This window comes from Puntigrus tetrazona, chromosome 9 (genome assembly GCF_018831695.1).
Source record: "Puntigrus tetrazona isolate hp1 chromosome 9, ASM1883169v1, whole genome shotgun sequence".
Taxonomy (NCBI): Eukaryota; Metazoa; Chordata; class Actinopteri; order Cypriniformes; family Cyprinidae; genus Puntigrus; species Puntigrus tetrazona.
The window spans coordinates 2,953,740-2,974,357 of NC_056707.1; the positions used below are offsets into that span (position 1 = coordinate 2,953,740).

At 41.0% G+C, this 20,618-nt stretch overlaps 2 protein-coding genes and 1 long non-coding RNA gene across 3 annotated transcripts; 2 read left to right on the forward strand and 1 right to left on the reverse strand.

Annotated features, from left to right (window-relative positions):
• Positions 1 to 1,604: 1,604 nt before the first annotated feature.
• Positions 1,605 to 3,459, forward strand: LOC122351258. The gene is made up of 4 exons (XR_006251720.1): positions 1,605 to 1,761; positions 2,583 to 2,734; positions 2,844 to 2,910; positions 3,148 to 3,459. It is a non-coding gene; the product is annotated as an uncharacterized LOC122351258 (long non-coding RNA).
• A 245-nt stretch (positions 3,460 to 3,704) lies between these two features.
• Positions 3,705 to 20,171, reverse strand: gtf2f2b (general transcription factor IIF, polypeptide 2b). The gene is made up of 8 exons (XM_043248149.1): positions 19,998 to 20,171; positions 19,255 to 19,328; positions 19,153 to 19,171; positions 18,903 to 19,044; positions 6,640 to 6,721; positions 6,459 to 6,558; positions 5,720 to 5,863; positions 3,705 to 4,493 (listed from the first exon to the last, which is right to left on the reverse strand). The coding sequence occupies exons 1-8, from the start codon at positions 20,064 to 20,066 to the stop codon at positions 4,359 to 4,361; spliced, it is 765 nt and encodes a 254-aa protein (XP_043104084.1). The 5' UTR covers positions 20,067 to 20,171; the 3' UTR covers positions 3,705 to 4,358.
• kctd4 (potassium channel tetramerization domain containing 4) lies at positions 12,307 to 14,226 on the forward strand. The gene has a single exon (XM_043248148.1). It carries the CDS (start codon positions 12,794 to 12,796, stop codon positions 13,568 to 13,570), a length of 777 nt encoding a protein of 258 aa, XP_043104083.1. The 5' UTR covers positions 12,307 to 12,793; the 3' UTR covers positions 13,571 to 14,226.
• Positions 20,172 to 20,618: the final 447 nt, after the last annotated feature.

Below are 20,618 nucleotides of genomic sequence, written 5' to 3' on the forward strand. Positions count from 1 at the left end.
GCTTTAATTGCACTGGGCGTTTATGACCCGGCGCTGCTCATCTGCAAACATGCAGCATATCTCTGAGGAGACACAAACCAGCACCGACTGAGGGACAGCCATCTTCAGCCAAGAGCATAAGCATTTTATTGTAATTGAGTCACTGGCTGGTGTATCAAGGGGCGACGGATAATTGGATAGTCAGCTGAACATGCTAAGTTGTTGGTAATGTGAGAATTTGATTGCTCTTTCCTGGTATCTCTCAGGTGGACAACTCTCCCATATTGGGAGCGCTTGCAATATGGCCGGTCACCGCCGCAGGACACTGTAAATGGATTATGGGCCAAAAGAAGGCATTGAATAAAAGGGAGGGCCTGAAGATCTCGTTTTAAAAGCCAATCTGCCTCTGTGCATGCACTAGTTTTAAAACGCACTGGTTCCGGAAGTAAAATCTTTCACGCGAGCTTAAACTTCATCGGTGTTTCCTCTGTCCGAGAGAGAGACAGTAACGCGCTGCTGCCCTCATCTGGACGTCTCTGAGTTTGTGCGACAAAAGTGCGTTGTTATTTTACCAGCCTCGTAAAAAAAGTGTGTTTTTTTCACACTAATAGGTTCGGTTTACTTTATCTGTATCCCGAGGGGGAATAAAATCAGTTGCAAATGGCTTAATTTTGCCCAGACACTAATTAGGCAAAAAAAGGAGCGGCATTAATCATCTGTCTGAGCTCAAAAAGCCCCCTAAGCGCCGTTTCCAGCATTAGATTAGATTGTGTTTACCCTAGTTTATACGGTGCTTCACTGTTACGGGGGTGCTTGGTGATCAGCATTAATGAAATGCATTACTAGGAGGCCGGGGGTCTATCCATAGGTTTGTTTTAAGAGTCGTCTTTGAGTTATTGTCGTGTTTAATGATCGTATGGCTTGGTGAACAGCACCACCTACTGATACTAAGAGTAACCTACAGGCGGGACCGAACACCTGAAACCTGTCTGTGCCGTTTTCGTCTGACAGCACGTTTATCAAAAGCGAGGTTCTAGTCGTGCTATCAAACGCGTTAGCTTTCCTCTGAACGATAATACTGCTTTTAGACAAAAGAGACACCGTCTTTCCGCATGGCTTTTGAATTCATTGAAAAGAACACGTGTAGTAAAAAAACATGCAAAACCTCCGATTAATCAAATGTGTCAGAAATGTATAAATATTAATGCATCTTTGTAATATTAATGTGCTTGGAGAAAAATGTTAAATGAATGAACACTGACTTCCTCAAAACTGGTTTATTCTTCTAATGCTCATCTTAAAGTTGTCACGTTGCATCCATCTAACTTATACAGTCCTGTTTAGACTTTTTTTTCTTCTGTGGGCTATGCACAGTGAACACATCTGACTGCAATTCCCCCTAAAGCCTTTAACGGAGCTCCTGGGAGGTGTTTTCGAGCATCTTCGTGAGTTATGTCAAGAACCACCAAAACATAACAATTACCTTCTAGACTACTTAGATCTCATATACACACATAAAGCTGACAGCATGTTTATTCGCTATTAAGCGTTTGTTTTTGATTTCGTCGTTACTGAAGTGTCACGTGTGTCCTGTAGAGGGCGCACGTGTCCAGCCGATGGGCGGAGAGAAGCAAGTGACGCATTTCCTGCCTCTTTTAAACCCCGGGAAACGGAGAGTTTCCCCCTCTTTCTCGAAGACGAGGCGGCGGCAGCGGTCTTCTGCTCTCATGTCAATGGCAGAATTACAGCTCGCTATCATGACTTACCAAGACTGCGTATCAGGTAACGTGATCTTAAACACGTCTTGAGCGCATATGTGTTGAGTGGTCCGGCCTGCTGAACACGTGCTCTGCGCCGAGAAAGAGCTCACCACTTTAACGTGCGAGAGCTTAATCTACAAACCGCGGAAACCCGTTTCCCCCGCTGGATAAAAAAGGTTAATGCGACTTTCTCGCAATTCTGAGACAAGTCATTATAACCTTTTTTTTTTATTTTATTTTTAATTCAGTGGCGGAAACGGGCTTGCACAACTTTATTGCACAAAGTTATAATTTGAATTTAATGAACTTGACTTGCAGTTTTGCAAGTGGCAGTTTATTGTAGTCTTGTCATGTGAAAATTTCATACACCGAGAAAAAAAAAAAAAAAATCGTCCCAACAGGGCGCGCAATGGCTTCACATGAGTTATTTTCTGTGATTGTTTAACGTCTTTATTTTCCTCGCTGACCCTTATGTGGAAGTCAACTTCGTATTTTTTTCCCTCTCACAATTGTGAGCTTTTTTTTAAGACTCTTCTCAATTGAGACCAACTAAGAAATAAACAAACGTGCAGTTCTGATGTCAGACTTGCAATATAATCTCTCAATTCTCACTTTTTCCAGATATACAATTATGTAATCTCATCGTTTACATCTCAATTTATTTTAAGAGCAAGCAAATACCAATTTTTTTTTTTTTTTTTTTTTTTCGCCAGAATTCAATTTTGGTAACACAATTGGTTTATATCCCACTATTCTAAGAATTTTTGGTTTTTTTGTAAGTAGTGGTGAAAACTGGCTTGTTAATTTTGTAAAAGTGACTGACCCTCCCCTCCTTCTCACTAGTCTGGCTGCAGGACACAGGATAAGGGCGGCTTGCTCTCACTCGGGTCCTTGCATCACCCGAGAGCAGCAGCAAGGCGCTCATTAAATGAAAATGCATTTAACATGCAGGAGGCGGCTGTTACCTGTCCATCAGGTACTGCATTAGCATACGGGTAAGTGCTCACTATGTCAAGAGCCCTTCTGCCTCATGAATATGCATTATTACTGATATTATGCCTGTGTGGATGGTGAATGAGCCTAATGCTGTTTTTTTTTTCGTAGCAAAGCCAATATGAAGTGAAACTTTTGAATGGCACGCAACGAAAATAGGACCACAAAGGATTGTAAGGTATAGCACTTCAAACGGTCTTAAATGCACCTTTAGTGCAGATGGTTTAGCAACATGGACTAAAGTGAATGTCAAGACGTTAACGCAGTAAAGATGTGCAATGATGACCACAAATCTCTGAGGTCACGACCAGTGAAACTACATAATAGCATGTATTACCTGAGCACATGCTGTCTGTGCTGCTTCGTGTGCTTTAAGGTCTGAGGGCTCTATTTTTGATTCCTTCTCTACTGCCAGTTTTTCCACAGGCAAAACTATAAATCCAGATGGCATGCTGGATCAACCCGAGCTGATGAAAAATAACAGTGGAGGGCCGAAAAGGGAAAAAAAATGGTGGCGATCGAATGAGAATTTCACACCTACAGTACCTACCACACATGGTCTTCACACATCGGATAGGGCTCGGAGAGAAAGCCCAGATGAACACAAATGTAAATGTATCGTTTATGACATTACAGTAACAATAACAGTAATGTTATTGTTTCATGCTTTTCACTGTAATATCTGGAGCTTCCCGTTTCATAATAAACATTTAACAATGCAAACAAAGACTACTGCATTGAGTTCTTGTTTTAATGCTTGCTTACTGTAATTACAAATATCTTGCCTGTGTCTTAAACTATAGAACAGTGTTTAATGCTTGTAGGAAAATTAATGAGTACACTGGAGTACTTTTACATTTTATATTATCTATAGGCTTTAGTCCTGTTACAAATTAAATGCACTTATAACTGTAATGTATTGGTGGTGGGGGTTTATTTTATTTTTTATATATATAAAAAAATAGAGCCTGCTGGGGTAGATATCCATTTTTATTTTTTGTTCTGTAGAAATTCTCAACTTCCAAAACAAAAGTATAAATTATGAATGTTAGTGTTGACTTGTAAACCCCAGAGCACAATGTTAAACACGGACGCACTAAAATCCGTTACAGTAGTGAATTCTGGGAGAAACCGATTACATAATGCTCCCCAAAAATTCTTGTCGGTCCTACAAATATGCTTGATATTGCAATGCAAATTTAGTTTTAATTTAGTTTCGTGGTGAAGTATGACCTGCCAGTGATCTCGAGCAATTTAGTCTCGCATGTGATTATTCAGGCCCAGCAGGACAGAACTGTTACTGAGTTATGAAACTATTAAACTAATGGAAAGTCCAAAGGGTGACTGCGTTTTCATTAATGTTATTAATGCGCTTCTGTAACCATAAACACAAGTGCTCTTAACTCAGAAGACTGTCGAGAGTCATGCAAATTACAGTATTCATTTCATAATGCTCTTAGAGAAACGCTTCGTTATGTAACCCAAGAAAAAAAAAAAGTTTTATCTTGATTTCTTTTATACTGACATTCGTTCCACCTGGGAGTGAACGAGACCGAAACAAATCTGGCACAGAAACAAACAACCGCTACATGAAAGCAAAACCAACCCAGGCTTATGTAAAGCGGATTACTCCATCTTCTCCTCCTCTTCCTCCTGTCCTTCCTCGTAGTGGCGATACTCTGGTTTCAGCTCCCAGGTGCTCTTATGAGGCCCTCGGGAATTATACACCCCGATCTCCCGAAGAATCTCCTTCAGGTAAATCTAGAGGAAGAGCAGATGGACAGGGTGAACACGTGCTGCCAGCGCTCCTAAAAAATGTCATAGAAGAACCGTTTTTGTCTGAATGGTTCCATAAAGAACCTTCAGCATCTGAAGAATCTTTCAGTTTCACAAAAGGTTCTATGTGGCGAAAGAAGGTTCTTAAGATTCTAAAGAGTTGGTTCTTTAAAAGAACCTTTGACTGAATGGTGGATCTAAAAATGGTTCCTGTACAGCCTCGCTAAGCACCTTTATTTTTAAGAGTGAAGATATGATCATACATCCAACTCTTAACCACGGCTCTTTAACAACTTTGTGAAGAGTGCTAAATTCTTTATTTAGCCTCACTCAGTGCAATCTATCCACTAAATGGCAAGAACACCGTGGGAAGTAACAATTATCTTACTCGGTTCTGTTTAGTTTCTTTTTAGTTATGACTCATGTAACTTCAATCACATTTATATTTCTCCAATCCTTGAGGGAGACTGAGGCAGCAGTCAAGTGGTAATTATTCACCGGATCATCAAGAGCTCATTTTTACTATGATAATATAATCAACACCAAGCCCGTGTAGAATATTTGCGATTTCTTGTAACTTGGTTTAATCTCTCTCGGGTGTAACTTCTGATAAAACAACAGAAAAGATTGATTTAAAATGGTCATTAACAGAGCAAACATCCATTTTGATGAACCCTTGCAAATTGCAACCTCAATTCAAATGTCTAATTACATATATATGAAATACTTAATGGAGTTTCAAAATAAATTACATTCAAAGATATTTTATCTTAACATAATAGCGTGGTGAAACAGTATTGATGGTTAAAAGAAAAAAAGCACTCTGAAAAACTACATTTAATATAAACCTATGATACACGTTAATTTAATTGCGAATAACAAATAATGTCTTGTCTTTAACCAACCAACTATGCCTTTTTCCTAAAACTCCTAATTTTATGCTCATTAGTAGTTAGTAAGTTTAGGATTAGGGATCTAGAATATGATAATGCAGAATATATGCATTATAAGTATTAATAAACAGCCAATATATTAATAATGTGCATGCTAATAATCGACCAGTTAATAGTGAGAACTGGTGCTTACACTAAAGTGTTACCAGAGTACTCTTTTCAAAAGTGTACTTCTTTTCACGAGAGGAGGCACAAGCTCTCGTTTATATAAATGGCACAGTGTTTCAACGTTCAACTGCCTGGAGCTGGACCGCTTACCACCGGCTGCTTCGTGATGTCCACCAGGTCTCTGATGTTGTAGTACTGGTGCTTCTCAAAGGCAGAGAAGAGCATTTCCAGAACCTTCTGCTTGTCAGCTCTTGCACGCTTGCCTTCCTCTTTCTTTCTCTTCTCATATTCCACCTGAACGGAGGCATAATCCACAGCATTCGTTCATTTGCTCACATTATTGTATCTCACACGCACAAAATGCATGACAAATAATCAGCGAAGACAGCATGTTAAAGTATCTAAACTCGCAACACAATATTATTTTAAATTTGATTATTTTTCATTATTTCTGGACGGTTCTGCAGCTTTTACTTGAATTGGATTAATTTTTATTTTTTTAATTAATTTGCTTAAATTAGGACTACATTACTACGCAGTCATTTCTTCCATTTTAATCTAAATGATGTAGCATATTCATTCATTCGGCCCTACATCTGGAGAGCCTTCAAAGGGCAGATGAAAGGTTTTTAGCGCAGTGCATTCTGGAGACTCCATCGCTATGGAAACAAAACGTAACCATGCACAAATAACCTTCCCAATCCTTCTTATGAAATGGATTTCATTATAACTGCTGTTAGTATTATGAAGTGCAAAATACTTAAAAACCGTAAAAAACCTAATCACGTCCCATTTTGATTTGATACGGGATGCATAATTTTATCTTTAAATACAGGACGCTTCCATATTTTAAGGGACTGGTGGACACTCACCACACACACACACTTACATTATGGCTATGGTTGGACACAGGTTTGTAATTTGTTGTGACAGCTTTCTCAAGCTTCTGGGAAAAACGAAGAGGTTTGATGGATTCTTCAATCTGGATCCTGTGAATAAAACGCATCTCTTGAAGGTCAGATCAAATGCATTTGACAAGATTGAAGTATTGAGATCAAACTTTGGCTTACTTCTTTAGCTTCATGTAGCTCTCACTGACTGCAGGTCTACACTCGGCTCGCTGCACAACCATGCCTTCAAGAGCCACCTTGTCTTAAAAACAAAAAGACATTAATTGCTCACTAATGGGCCCTCTGCAGTGAATGGGTGCCGTCAGAATGAGAGTCCAAACAGCTTATAAAACATCTCTTGTTAAGTGAAAAGCTGTGAGTTTGTAATAAATCCATAATTAGATTTAACATTGTGTCCAGTTAAAAAAGACCTCTATCCATAATATTGCTTTTTCCGATGAAAACATCATCTCATCTGAATGAGGATAGAAATATGCACGGATCAAGCAATGTTTACCAACAAAAGCAGTTCAAAATCATTCTATACAAATATGCTGTGGATTTTGATGTGAGAGGAAAACAGAAGGAGAACAGTGGAGAAAGCGTTATTATGGATTATGAACGATATAACTGTATTTTGTCAAACAAACAGCACCCATTTAAAAGTTAAAACGCCTTAATGATGGATTTGCTCATTAAACAGCTTCTGTCTTTACTTAATGGACCTCTAGTCAAGTGGATAGTTTTTATCAGCTGTTTGGACTCTCATTCTGACGGCAAGTCACGTAGTAATGCTGCATTTCTCCACATTTGTTCTGAAGAAATAAACTCGTCTACGTCTTGGATGGCCCGAGAGGGGAGAGTACATTTTCAGCTAACTGCGAACTGTTCATTTAACATTGCGCAGCCGTGTTCAAACACCATGCGTCACGCACGACACACTCGTACACAAAGCATAAGCAAACCCAATTAAAAATATCAGAATTTTTTGCGAGCACAACTAATGGCTTCGCATTGTGCTAAAACGTTAACATACTTCAACAGCAAGCACTCTCTAATAAAGCACCGGCACGAAACCCCTCTTTCAAGGTGACAATTGAAATTTTGTGATTCAACCAGGTGGTTTTTATGGCGCTATTCTGAAGTGTTTGACTCTTGTATGGTCAACCAGCCGACGAGTGATGATTTTAATCAAACCCCAATGAGCCTCCCTCCTGCAGAACGGCATTGTGCTGCGGGGCTCTCGTTTGATGGCCTAATGGTTTAGCTTGCTTCTGTTGATCGTATTAATTGTACCGCGGTGCCTGTAATACCTTGTGGGTATTGTCCCAGAGGCCTTTTAAAAGGGCAGAAATATTTCACTCACAAAATCCATCAGAGCGGCACTAATGCGCACAATTATTGGCAATTATTGCCAGATGAGTGTTAGAGCACTTGTTGGAGTAACTCCATAAAAACGCCCACTTGTGTTTCACAACTTCAACAAAGCATCCATTTTCCTCGCAATTACCCGGAGGCTATGAAGAGGGGTCAGGGCAAACCGAGACCTCGAGGTTCGCTTCTCCTCTGCACCGTCCCTCCCCGAGCGTCACGTGACTCGTGCATCTTACGAGGCCCGGTAACGTTACATAAGCGCTTCCACACAGGATTCGTATTTAAATCAGCCGGAGATGCATTAATGCCGGCTCTGAATGGAGTAGGACTGGAGTTTGGGGGTGGCGCGAGATGCTCAAACCGATGGTGGGCAGCGGATCCGATGCTGAGATGATAGCGAGGTTACGGGGGTCGGCCTTCCACCTCCTCACAAGATCCCACCAGTTTGACTTCCTCCGAGACGAGAGCAATAACATCCCCAGCCCTCAGCAGGACACAGCCTCTCTACCTCCACTCACACACCCACCTGCAGGCAGAGCTTCAATCCCCACAGTCTCCGCAGAAAAGCCTTTTCAGCGCCTCGAGGTCTCTTCAGCCCAGCGCTCACCTCGGCGCCTGTTGATTTTGATCGTTTCCAAAAGCGTCTAGCATCGCGCGTTGCATTTTCCGAGACCGCTGCTTTTAATTTATGCTTTTCAATTACGATTTTTCATTAGCTGACGGAGTCGGCGCTGAAATTCACGAAGGGCCATAACACTGAGAAGCTTTGCCGGAGAAGCAGTAACAGTAGCCTAATCTTTTCACAGGACTCTGAGGGAGCAGACAGAGATATTTCTGGGACAAGACATGACAGTAAAATAATAAGACGACTCTTAATCATATGCCTCAGAGGCTTTTTAAATCACGTCTGCAGCACGATTTCTCTCAGCTCTAACTCTGCCGCCTTCGTTTCCTCATCTGTTTTGAAATACCGAGCGCTTGGTAATTTAGTGTCTGCAAACGCTACGCAAATACAGCAAGGGTACTGACAGTTTCGCAAACAATGGCACGCATTGCCATTGCCGAGTGCGTTTAGACACTTAAGTCGCAATTAAAAATGCATGAATTCATCGCATTCGTTACAAAAGCTTCTCGAGGCGGTTCTCAGGGTTAATAACGTTCAGAAGTGCGCATTCTGCGAGGGCAGGTGATTTGAAGCAAATGCTCTTATGGGTGCAGGGCATTACGGTCTCGTATGCGGCCATTCAAACAGCCATACGTAACCGCCACTTTATTGTGAATCAGAATGTTTCCATGACAACAGCATAAAAGCTAAATTCATACTTAAGGAAATTCAGCTGCTTAGACTGAGGGGGAAAACAAACAAACAGAGGATGTATAAATGTGAAAGGAATATTTCGCAGTGGTTCTTTCCGAGGTAACGTATCAAAAAAACGAAACACCTCAGGATGATATTATTCGTCCGTCCATTCTTGAAGAGATTTATTTGCTCGATTTCTTTCATGGTTTCAAAGTAAGCAGTGGGAAAGCGGTGGCCATTGGCTTTTAATGGACATACTTTATAAAATTCACACAAATAAAGTTCTTAAAGTTTACACGAATCAACCACATTTCTATTATGAACATGCTACCATTTACAAACCAGGTTCATGCAATATTTTACTATAATATCGTTCAAACTAAAACAAAACAAAAATTAATTGCATGTCTAAGGAAAAAAACAAGCTATTGTGACAAATTATTTGTTTCCACAACTTAAGTTGTTCCCTAATTTTAGTCAAATTGTGCAATTTTGTCGCCCTTTGTAGTCACGATTGAGCTAAAACAAGGGATCGGATTAGTACAAAGTCATCATGAATTGCATAATAAGGGAACGAATTAACTGTGGAAATAAATTCTTAATTCATTTTCAGATATGCTTATTTTGCATAACATACGCTGTATGGTCCATCTGTGATTTAAAGCATGAAAAAGCTATCATGCTCTAAAATAATTTCCACCCAGTTTGCTCTTCTGCTTTGTAATGCATAACCTAAGTGTCCAAATACTTTTTTGGCCGTTGTAGTTTCATGAATATGCATAACTGATTATGAATCTGGCCACAAAGCACAGCATTTGCTCCACTTTGTCTCCATTCATTGTTTCTGCATTTGTGGAGCCCTACATTATTCTCCACAGTTTAACTAATATCTCCTATCCATGTGCTCTGATCTACATTTGCCTGCTTGAGTGTCTGCCACTGATGGACTAAAATCAATTTGGGCCTCTTCAAGTTGAACAAACAAGTGCGCTAATTAAAACAAAAAAGATAGATGAGAAAAAGCAGGTCAGCCACCCACTATTTTCTCTGGCATAGTTAAACCCTGTTTGCAATTCAAATGCAGATGAATAAACCCAGTAATCACATGATGATTAAACCATGACCGAGCCATCGCCTATAACAACTATAATCAGTCATATATGACCATAATGAACTGTCACTGAATCTGTAATCAGATGGCTGTTTGCATGGGCGGCATGGTTTAAAAAAAAAAAAAAAAAAAGTCATGAGGAAAGTTGCGCAGGGTTGCATAGATCACAAATCCAAGATACTACAGGCAAAAACTATTTTTTTTTTTAAATTATTACTATTTTGAATTATTCTGCTTCCACAGAATGTCGTCTTTCAGAATAGTGTATAGAAAACATCTAAAGTACACATTTAAATGTTTATTTTATTATCTATTTGCATCTGTAGTTTACTATTGGAAAACAAATCATTTCTTTAGATGCTCCACTTTATTAGCACCAAACTTTAGAGTTTTATTCCTATTTACTACATGATATGGTTTTTAAAGTTTTTTTGATTTTATGTAAAAAAAATTCTGTGAAATTGTTTTCTGGCTGTTGAAAGTATTTTATGGAGCGATAAAAACAGACACCGAAAGCATCCTTGACTGATATGTCAACAAAATGAAACAATTTTGAATCTGGTTTTACCCAATGTTCAGATTTCGATTCCCCAAATATATTAAAATTATTGCATATTTGCAGTATATATTTGATCATAATTCAGAAAATTCAATGGAAACCAAATGGTTGAAGGTCAAAATCAGTTTCAGTGTAGCTTCAAAGGGCTATACGATACCATACGAAGAATAAGGGAGATATCTAGTGAAACGATCAGTCATTCAAAAAAAATACATATATACCTATATATAAAAATGTACATGCTCATGCTCATGTACATGTACATGTACATGTCATTTCGTGTGCATATCTTGAATGTTTTAATATATTTTTTGACTTTTTAAACGCACGACCGTGTCGTTAGATAGGTCCCTTATTCATTGCCTGATATCATTTACAGCCCTTGGAAGCTGCACTGTAACTAATTTTGACCTTCGACCGTTTCTTGACTGAAGAAAGAAATACATAAACATGGGGGTGAGTAAATTATCAGGAAATTTTACTTTGAAAGTGAACTAATCCTTTAAATGCTATCAACTAACTTGTGAGTAATCCATACATTTTTTTCTTCACCTGGGTTGTCTTGCTTTAAATAGATGAATTTGATCTTATCTGAATTAGCTTTTGTAAAAACAGTACATCTAGTTCGCTACAACTATTTGACAAAACCCCATAGACCACGCCATTGCTCAAAACTCATCCAAAGCAAGTAAAACTCTAGTAATTTACTAAATCAAAATACCAGCTGTCATAATGCGTACAACAGTAGCAAGGACAAATCTGCTTCCAAAATGTAAATGATGTGATATTTTTAAATATTCCTTCAGTGAAAAAGTGAGAAGTATGTGTGAAAACATCCAATTTAATCCATCTGATGAATATGTAAAGCCAAATCAACCTCAGCACTCGAATCAGTGTACTAGCCTCCACCCCGTCTCAGCTGCTGATCACGTACACACGACGGAAAAAAAAAAAATTTTTAGAAAGCTCCATCTCCTCCGTCCTGGGGCTGCCCACAGAGGTGCTGTCAATCAAAAATGACTGACAGGCTGTCATCTGTTAGTGACATCACTGAGAAAAATGTCACAGCGATTGTGCTGCCGTTTAAGGGCATGTCTTCTTTGCGAAAGACAAAGGCTCAGGCACTTTGTTACCGACAGCCCAAGTTTAACAAGGATTATATTAAGAATATCGATTCTGGGCTCTCATCCCTGGGTGGGTTATATGATGAAACAGCACTGTACGTCTCGGTTGTATGTACAACACCCTTAAAGACGGCTTGGCGCCAATTACGGGCTCAGTCCCCACGACTTCAAGTGAAGACGTAGGCTTCCTTATCAAAGGCTCCTTCTCTGCTCCGCCGACAACTGGGTCATGGCGAGAGCCTCAAAAGCCTCTCAAAGAGAGCGAGAAGGCTTCAATGCATTCATCCCTTTTGATATGAAGACTAGCAAATAATTTACATAACTACACCTACACCACTCGATTCGGCTCTCGTTTGGCGATAAAGCCAGCAGTTGTCGGCACATCACACAGACGGCTTTCCAAAGCAACAACTTAACACGACAGACGCCAAAGCATTAACATCTCTCTCTCATCGGAGGGAGTTCATTATATGGGATTCGGCCCTCTCGGGGAGTTCACGTGCCGCCACCCAACCGAGGAGTCCTTTCATCACAGGGCAGCGGCGCTAATTGCCGAGCCAGAGAGGCGCTGAAGTGGAAAGGTGATTAAATGCAGCCTTTAGAGCGGAGGGCAGCGAGCAAAACGAGCCCACACCGACGCTGACGCAGTAGAGCCCACCCTTAACACCCCTCCTCCCACCGCGAGTGCCTGCGCACATGCATATATGTGTGCGTTTGCGTGGCTGTGAAAGGCTCAGACACCGTTGGCAGCGCACACTGCTCCCGCGCTCCATGCCAGCGCCGCTCAGCTGCGCTCCTATTCGCCCGCCCGCCCGCTCACGCGCACGCTCCCCACACACTCCGGCAGGCTGGGTGTGAGGCACGGCATGGAATGGAACCTCAGAAGGATGGAGAGTGAACTGAGACAGATCAATCCGGACTTGCTGCAGCCCAGCAAGAGCTTCAAGAAACCTTCCTCCGGCACCATCACCATCAATGTGGGGGGCTACCTGTACGCCGCGCAGCGCCAGACCCTGGCCAAGCACCCCGGCTCCCTGCTGGAGGAGATGGTGACGGGGAAGAAGCCCGTGGTGCACGTGGACTCCATGGGCAACACCTTCATCGACCGCGACGGGCCCATCTTCCGGCACGTGTTGAACTTCTTGCGCCTGGGCGAGCTGGTGCTGCCCGACGACTTCAAGGAAGCCGAGCTGCTCCGGCGCGAGGCCGACTTCTACCGGCTGAGCGAGCTGGCCCAAGCCCTGCAGGACTGGGAGCAGCAGCAGGCCACGCAGCGCGAGCCCGCCTTCCTGGAGGTGACGGACAGCCACGAGCGCTCGCAGGGTCTGAGGGTCTACTGCAGCGACCACGGCTTCATCGAGAAGGTGAAGAACCGCCTGGTGCAGATCTCCAAGAGCCGCCTGGACGGCTTCCCGGAGGAGTTCGAGGTGTCGTCCAACATCATCCAGTTCCGGCACTTCATCAAGTCGGAGCAGGGCTCTCGGCTTGTGCTGAAGCAGGACAGCACGTTTTTGTGTACGCTGGAGTGCCTGAAGCTGGAGACGGTGATGCTCGCGCTCAAAGGAGGCTTCCGCCTGCTCACCAGCCTGGACAGCAGCCGTGGATCGGTGGTTCAGTGCGAGGCTCTGCATTTTGTCAAGTGACCCCGAGCACAACGGTCACCACATGACCTGCTGTAAAACCACCCTGCGTCAACAAACACCAGCGTCCTCAACCGAAAACCTGTTCTGGAATACTCTACGCTAACTGCTTCAACGTGACACACTCCGACAGACAGCCTTGAGAGAGAGAGAGAGAGAGATGATGTGTACTGTGCTGTGGGGTTTTTGTTTGGACTGTGTTTGTAGTCGTCTTCTGTTTACAGATGAAGAGCAACAGTTTGTGGTGTAGATGGAGATGATAATAAATCCGAGTTGCAGAGTACTGTGGAATCTAAAGGCAACGATCATTACATTTGTGAGCAAGTTTTGTGATTTCTGGTAATGTGAACACATGTAGTGAACAACAGGTTGTAATTTGGAGTCTGTGAATGTTTTGCACAATAAAGCCACATTATGATTTATTCAGAACACATGTTTATAAATGAGAATGTGGATCATCATCTACGTGACAGTCTACACTGGTTCTGTCTGTGAACTGTGGGATGTACGGTGGGCTGTATAAATAGAGCTACATTTATTTTTTCTTATTTGCTGTGGAGTCGGCTTGTACGAGAGATACTCTGTCCTAAATTGTAAGTTTGCAATATTATGCAGCGAAATGTGACCTAAAATTAAATTTCCTCCAGCATTGATCCAAATTCGAGTGGGTTTGATCATTTTTAGAGCACGTGGCATACATACATCCACCACCACAGATATTCTAGCATGTGTGCACTGATTCATAAACAACATCTGATGTATTACCCAGAAAACTAGACGCGCTCGTTTAGCTCGGTAACAAATCGACCAAAAAAAAAATCCTGTCAACCTTAAAAATGCATGTGAAGTGCAAGAGCATTAGAGAGAGCCAGGAGCTTAGCTACCGTGGGAAAATATCAAGTTCAAAATAGATCAGGCACACTGTGAATTTTGCAACAAAACATTCAGAGCGCTGAGTAATTCTAAAAAAAAAAAAAAAAAAAAAAAAAAAAAAACAGCTCTGCTTGACAGTTACGGTCTAAGTCGGCTGTTTCAAAGAAAGGCAAAGGCAGACATATGGTTACACTCACTTTGGATTAGCCGACATCTCCACACACTAGTATCCATCTGTTTTCATCAAATCTGTCATGCACTCTCATGCAGTCTCCCGCTAAAATGAATCTTAAACATATTTGTGACAAGGGGGAAAAAATGAAACGCCTTCCATCTCCACGGTTTGTCGTGTGGACATCAAAACAGGGTCCTTTTTAATTGCAGATATCAGTCATTCATATTTAATGAGACACGGCAGGGCTTATTAGCCGTCGTCACCGGCTGATGTGTTTCTAAACCGCTGCCAGCAGGGGACTGGAGACCTGCGGGAGGGTGCTGGTAAGCAGGAGCATTTATTTCAAATGGAAGAAACCCATTAACAGCTGAAATATTCATGGATTAGTCTCACATCCAATTGTTGCCAGGCAAATGAGACTCCTACATAACAAAAAAGAAGCCAAAGATACTCATCATGTGCTCCCAAGGAGGCATGACTAATGGCTCCCTCTCAATTTGATCAAAATTAATGGTCAGGAGAACATGTGACTTCAAGGACTCGTATGCCCTTAAGAGACCAATTTCTCAGCGGCACAGAGAAAAAAAACGGAGCAAAAGCGAAAAATAAAATTCCTGCTAATGTACTTTTCAAAGCGCGAGTATGAACACACCGCCATGTTAGTACAACGTGAAATAGGCAATATTCAAGGCCATCTGTAAAAGAAAAGCACGCCTGCAACAAGTTTCATAGAGCTCGAACAAGAAAAATGCAAGGAACAATACCTGCATATTTCATGCTAACTTCTGATATTCAACAAGTATTTGTTAGACCAAACTGAATATTTTGCACAATTGTTTTAATTATTACTTTAATATGTTCCTTATGATGTTAATAAAGTCTTTTTAAGAAAACAACAAATAAATCTGTGGTAATGTTATCATTTTTAAACACTCACTTTGACCCCCATCTCTAAAATAACCAATTTTAAGGGGCTTAGGTCACTTCATGGGAAACAGCAACCCCCATGTTTGACAACATGATCAAAACTTTTACGGTTTGTGATGCAGCTTCACTCAGATCTAGTTCCGCTTCATCTTTCAACATATTTTTCCGTGAAATGTCCATGACGCTGTGCCTAGTTTACAAAACAAAATGCTCCGATCAAGCCTGGAGTCTCTACTGACACTCATTTAGATGAGCCTGTTTTGAGAAGATGACTTATTGTCAATATCCTGGTCCGGAGGCGGTGTTGATGCAACCTTCACTTTTCACATCGAATCCAAAACAAAGGTTTCTTGAGCTTAAAGGGTTACTATACCCCAAAATTACAATTTTGTCAGTCACTTACCCACAATGTTAGTATTTATATTTTGGATGAAAACCGTGAGACTGCCAAGTAAATAATGTTAAGGTCCAGAAAAGTATGAAAACATCATCAGAACTTACTTTATTCAACATTTTGGCAGTGTAGCGTAATTGTGGAGAGTATCCACTAGACGCAAACGGTGTACGCTACATGTACATGTCTACATGTATTTATGATTTGATTCAAACAAAAACAGATCATCCATGTACCGCTGCTAACACAGAAAGAATATGCCTTTTGTGTCCAGTGAACCCTCTCCAAAATGGCGCTACGTTGCCTAAATGAAGAACTTTCTGGACCTTGACAGTGTTTATTACTTGACAGTCACAAGCCTCCCGGTTTTCATCCAAAATATCTTAAATTGCGTTCTTTAGACGATCAAAGCTCTTACCGGTTTAGAGCGACAAGGTGTTAAGTCAATTTTGTGGTGGAGTTATTTAAATAAATGCTTTGTATAACAAGCAGGACGTTTTAAGCTCTGAAACGTGCAGGATGTTTTAATGGTACAAAGACCTCTTGTATGCCAAAAGATCGAGGCAATTTTGATTTCTCATGCCATGACCCCTTTAAAACAAACACCACCTGAATGCACTAAACATTCACGCTTGCATGCCTGGAAAAAAACTACCTTCTCAACCCCCAACATCCAGCCTTGATTGCCACCGTCACGTGACTCTTTTGTTCGAGCAGAAAAGTGGCATCTCTATTTCAAGTCATTGATTGAAATGTGCGCAAAGAAAGCGCCTTTCACAAGTAAAGCGCATGTGTGTGTGCGTAAGTGTCCGACTCCCGAAGTCTGACTTTAACCCGGCAACAGGCTTTAAGCGGCCATGTCAATCAAGTCGAGCTGCCTCTTCAACCTATCATTCTGAAGGACTTAATAAGTAGGAAAAAATGTTCGCCCCTGACAGCTTATCAAAGTCTCGGCAGCTCCTCCACACCTGGCAGCACCTGGCCTATACGCTGCTGCACAAATCGCTCACAAAACCCTCAAAAATCTCCGAAAAGCTTCCACAGAAGTCTTTCTCTCAAAACGATAGCTTACATAATAATAAAAAGAGTCCTTTTTAACAAACGATAACCTACACCAGATGAACCAGAGCATGCGCGATCACGAAGCCAAGGACGCACGTGTCCGCCATTAAACCCAAGGTCAACGTGGGCCATTAAAACAAATAGATGTGCAGTTCAAAGCCATCTCTAAGCATGCACACCCTCATCGCGGAGGTTTTGTTTTGGCCTTTTCTGACAGAGAATTCGAAAACCTGTTTTTTCTGCTCCCCGTCCGCACGATGACGAGTGACCTCCATCCCTCAAATAGCCCTCCATGTCCTCTTCAACGCTAAAAAAGAAACTAATACCAAAGAAGAGAGTGTTTATGCCTTGCATTAGCCAATAGAGAGCTTTTCATACCCTGAACCATTTCAATTCATAACTTACTGAGAAAAAGACACTGTTACCCTTCCACCCCCAGAAAAAGCTTTTAACTGTAACAAGTAGAGCCTCTATTCATGGCCAACTTCTGTGGCCAACCTGTTGCTTAGCAACCACTTAATCAATACCTGGGGCTTGTGAGCGCTAAGCAGACAACTGGAAAAAAAAAAAAGAAAAAAAAATTCATAAGTGAACAAAAGCGCACAACACAATGATTGCAATTCTACACTTAGCCTTGTGCGATTTCCAGTAAGGCTGCAATTATTATGCTGTGAATATAAGATGCACAATGAAGCTGCAATCTTCAAAAATCTTTCATTTTGCGACAGTAAAGGGCCTTGATGACCACAAGCTTATACAGTGATTACAGCCTCAAGCAATGTTTCTGTACAACATAAACAATACAGTGCTGCACGGCCTGATAGAGTAGAAGTTAAATAATAAAACTAAACCGTAAAATTGGTCAACTACCATTAATAATGACAGTTATATTGGGAAATATTATTACAATTCATAATATATTTTAACTGAATTGTCAGCATCATTAAATTATTCTAATATGCTAATTTGGTGCTCAACAAATAATTATCCATGTTAAAAATGCTGCTAATATTTTGTGAAACCAACTGGAATTCTTTGTTAAAATCATAGACAGAGCTGAACAGAAAGTTCAAAACAACAGCATTTATCTTAAATAGAAATGATGTATTACATCACAGATGCCTTTGCTCTCACTTTTAACTATTTCAATGTGTCCTTGCGGAATAAAAATGTTAATTTCTTTCATAAACTTTTAAAAACGCGTCGTTCAGTAACTAGGTACATGTAAGTAATTTAAACATTTAATTAGAAAATAAATAAATAAATAAATAGAAAAGTAATCTATTACGGTTCCTGAGAAAAACGGTTACTTACGAAAATATTAACGATCGCAAATGGGGTTGCATCTGAATATTTTAACACACAGAGGTTTTATTGATTCCTTTCCCAAATTGAGGAGTTTAGGACACGATTATTTGTATAACCATCTTATTTCCTATTTGGGTTAAATGCTTTATATTTTATCTATTTGTTCCAAAGCATTGTCGGAGTTCTCCGTTTCCTACGTAAAAATGTATTTCAAATCAGCATCATAGCCAATAAACTATATCTTGTGAATCTGTATTTAAACAGAGGTGGTGAGAAGTCTGATTTTGTTTAACATTAAATGGATTATAATCCTAATTTAACCCCGGTCTATACACGGCAGTAAAATGTAAGCGTAAGTGAGCAAATGTGTTTGAAACGAAAACGTATTCGACAAAATAAAATGATTTTAAAACATTAACAAGGGTGTTTTTAGCTCTCGGCACTAACTGATGATTAATTCTGTTGATCAGCCAAGCAGGCGGTTATTGGCTGATGCCGGTCATCTCAAAATAGCCAAATATCGTCCGATGACAGATTGACGGCAGACCAACTCAGCTGTTTGTGTTGGGGTGAGAGCGCTCCAGGGTGCCGCTCACCTGAGGTCTCTGTGAAGACAGCGAGGGTCTGGCCGCCCACCGTCTGCACGGTGAAGGGATGCTCCCTCGGCGAGCGCACCGACGAAGGCGTCTCCCCGGAGCACTGCACCACGGTCAGCTCCTCGTTCAGACTGAAAGACACCTGAGGAAACCGTCAGTCAGGCCCAGGGTCACATCATAGCAATTATGCAAATCGGCGCTGACATCTTAATAAAAGATGAGGTCTTTAAAAAACAGGAGTAAAACTCACCGCCGTCTTCCCCTGAGCTCTGGAGGAGAGATTAGAGAGCGTGAGTGGAAGGATTTCATGCAAAAACGCCAATTTCGAACGGGGTTTAAAATGAGACCATACTTCCCAATTTTAAGCTTGCCTACTTCTCCTCGCCCTGATGCTTTTGCCCACTGCTGAGAAAGATATTTGGGGACCTACGAGAAGTGAAAGGGACTATTTTTAGTTATAGGTCCATGTTGGTTTCCTAAAAAAAAAAAAAGTGTGCTGTTTATATTTGTCACAGGCGAGTATAACTTTAATTATAATGTGATTCAACTGCACGTTTACGTTTTCTGAAACAAATGTGAGTTTAAACTTGATGTGTGTGGTGTGGGGTTGCCATGGCATTGCCGTGCAGTTGCTAAGGTGGTTCTTAGTACGTTCCTCTGGTTTTCTGGGTGGTTGCTAGCTGGTTACTTACTAATCCTGGCTACGAAGATTAACGAAAAATTGTCGCGATAAATAAGCCTCAGCGATTCTGATCTTCCTGCTCGCGATTTAAAATAAAGAGAGATTTAGGGGAGTTGTACACCATTACTTTAACGTGTTACAAATAGACAAAAGCTACAGGGGTCAAGATGACTGATAGTTATGTGCAAAGAATTTGACGGAGAAAGCGATTATATATATATATATATATATATATATATATATATATATATATATATATATATATATATATATATATATATATATATATATATATATACAGCGCGCAGTTAAACACCCTCTATCATTCATATGAGAGAATTAGTTTACCGCCATCGTTTAATTCTCCAGAGTTTGTCGAGGTTCAGCACAATGCTGACTGATAAACCACCAACCTTCACCAGCCACACTCCCGTGTTTTGTTTGGCTCTAGTTAAATCGACGTCTTGGCCTTTGTCTGACATGACTGGAGGGCTTTGTGTTAAGAACAAAAAAAACTTTTACTGAAAGACAGCGAATACACGCTTGGTTATTGAAAAGCAAATAGCACTGTATGTAGTCAACATGAACAAAGTATCGCTCGTGAGCCTGCTGCTCGTGGGAGAGGCTTTTATATCAATTTACCCCCATCTAGTGGCCATGGGAAGACATTAGATTTACTTTGATTTGCATGCAAAGATAATCTCAAAAAGTGATTTTGAGACACAGAGAGAGAGAGAGAGAGAGAGTGTGTGTCTGTGTGTGTGTGTGTGTGTGTGTGTGTGTGTGTGTGTGTGTGTGTGTGTGTGTGAGGGAATGTGTGTGTGTGTGTGTGTGTGTGTGTGTGTGTGTGTGTGTGTGTGTGTGTGTGTGTGTGTGTGTGTGTGTGTGTGTGTGTGTGTGTGTGTGTGTGTGTGTGTGTGTGTGTGTGTGTGTGTGTGTGTGTGTGTGTGTGTGTGTGTGTGTGTGTGTGTTTAACCAGCCAAGCCAAAAAACAGTAACATTTAATTAATTATACATGCTATATGTGGCACACA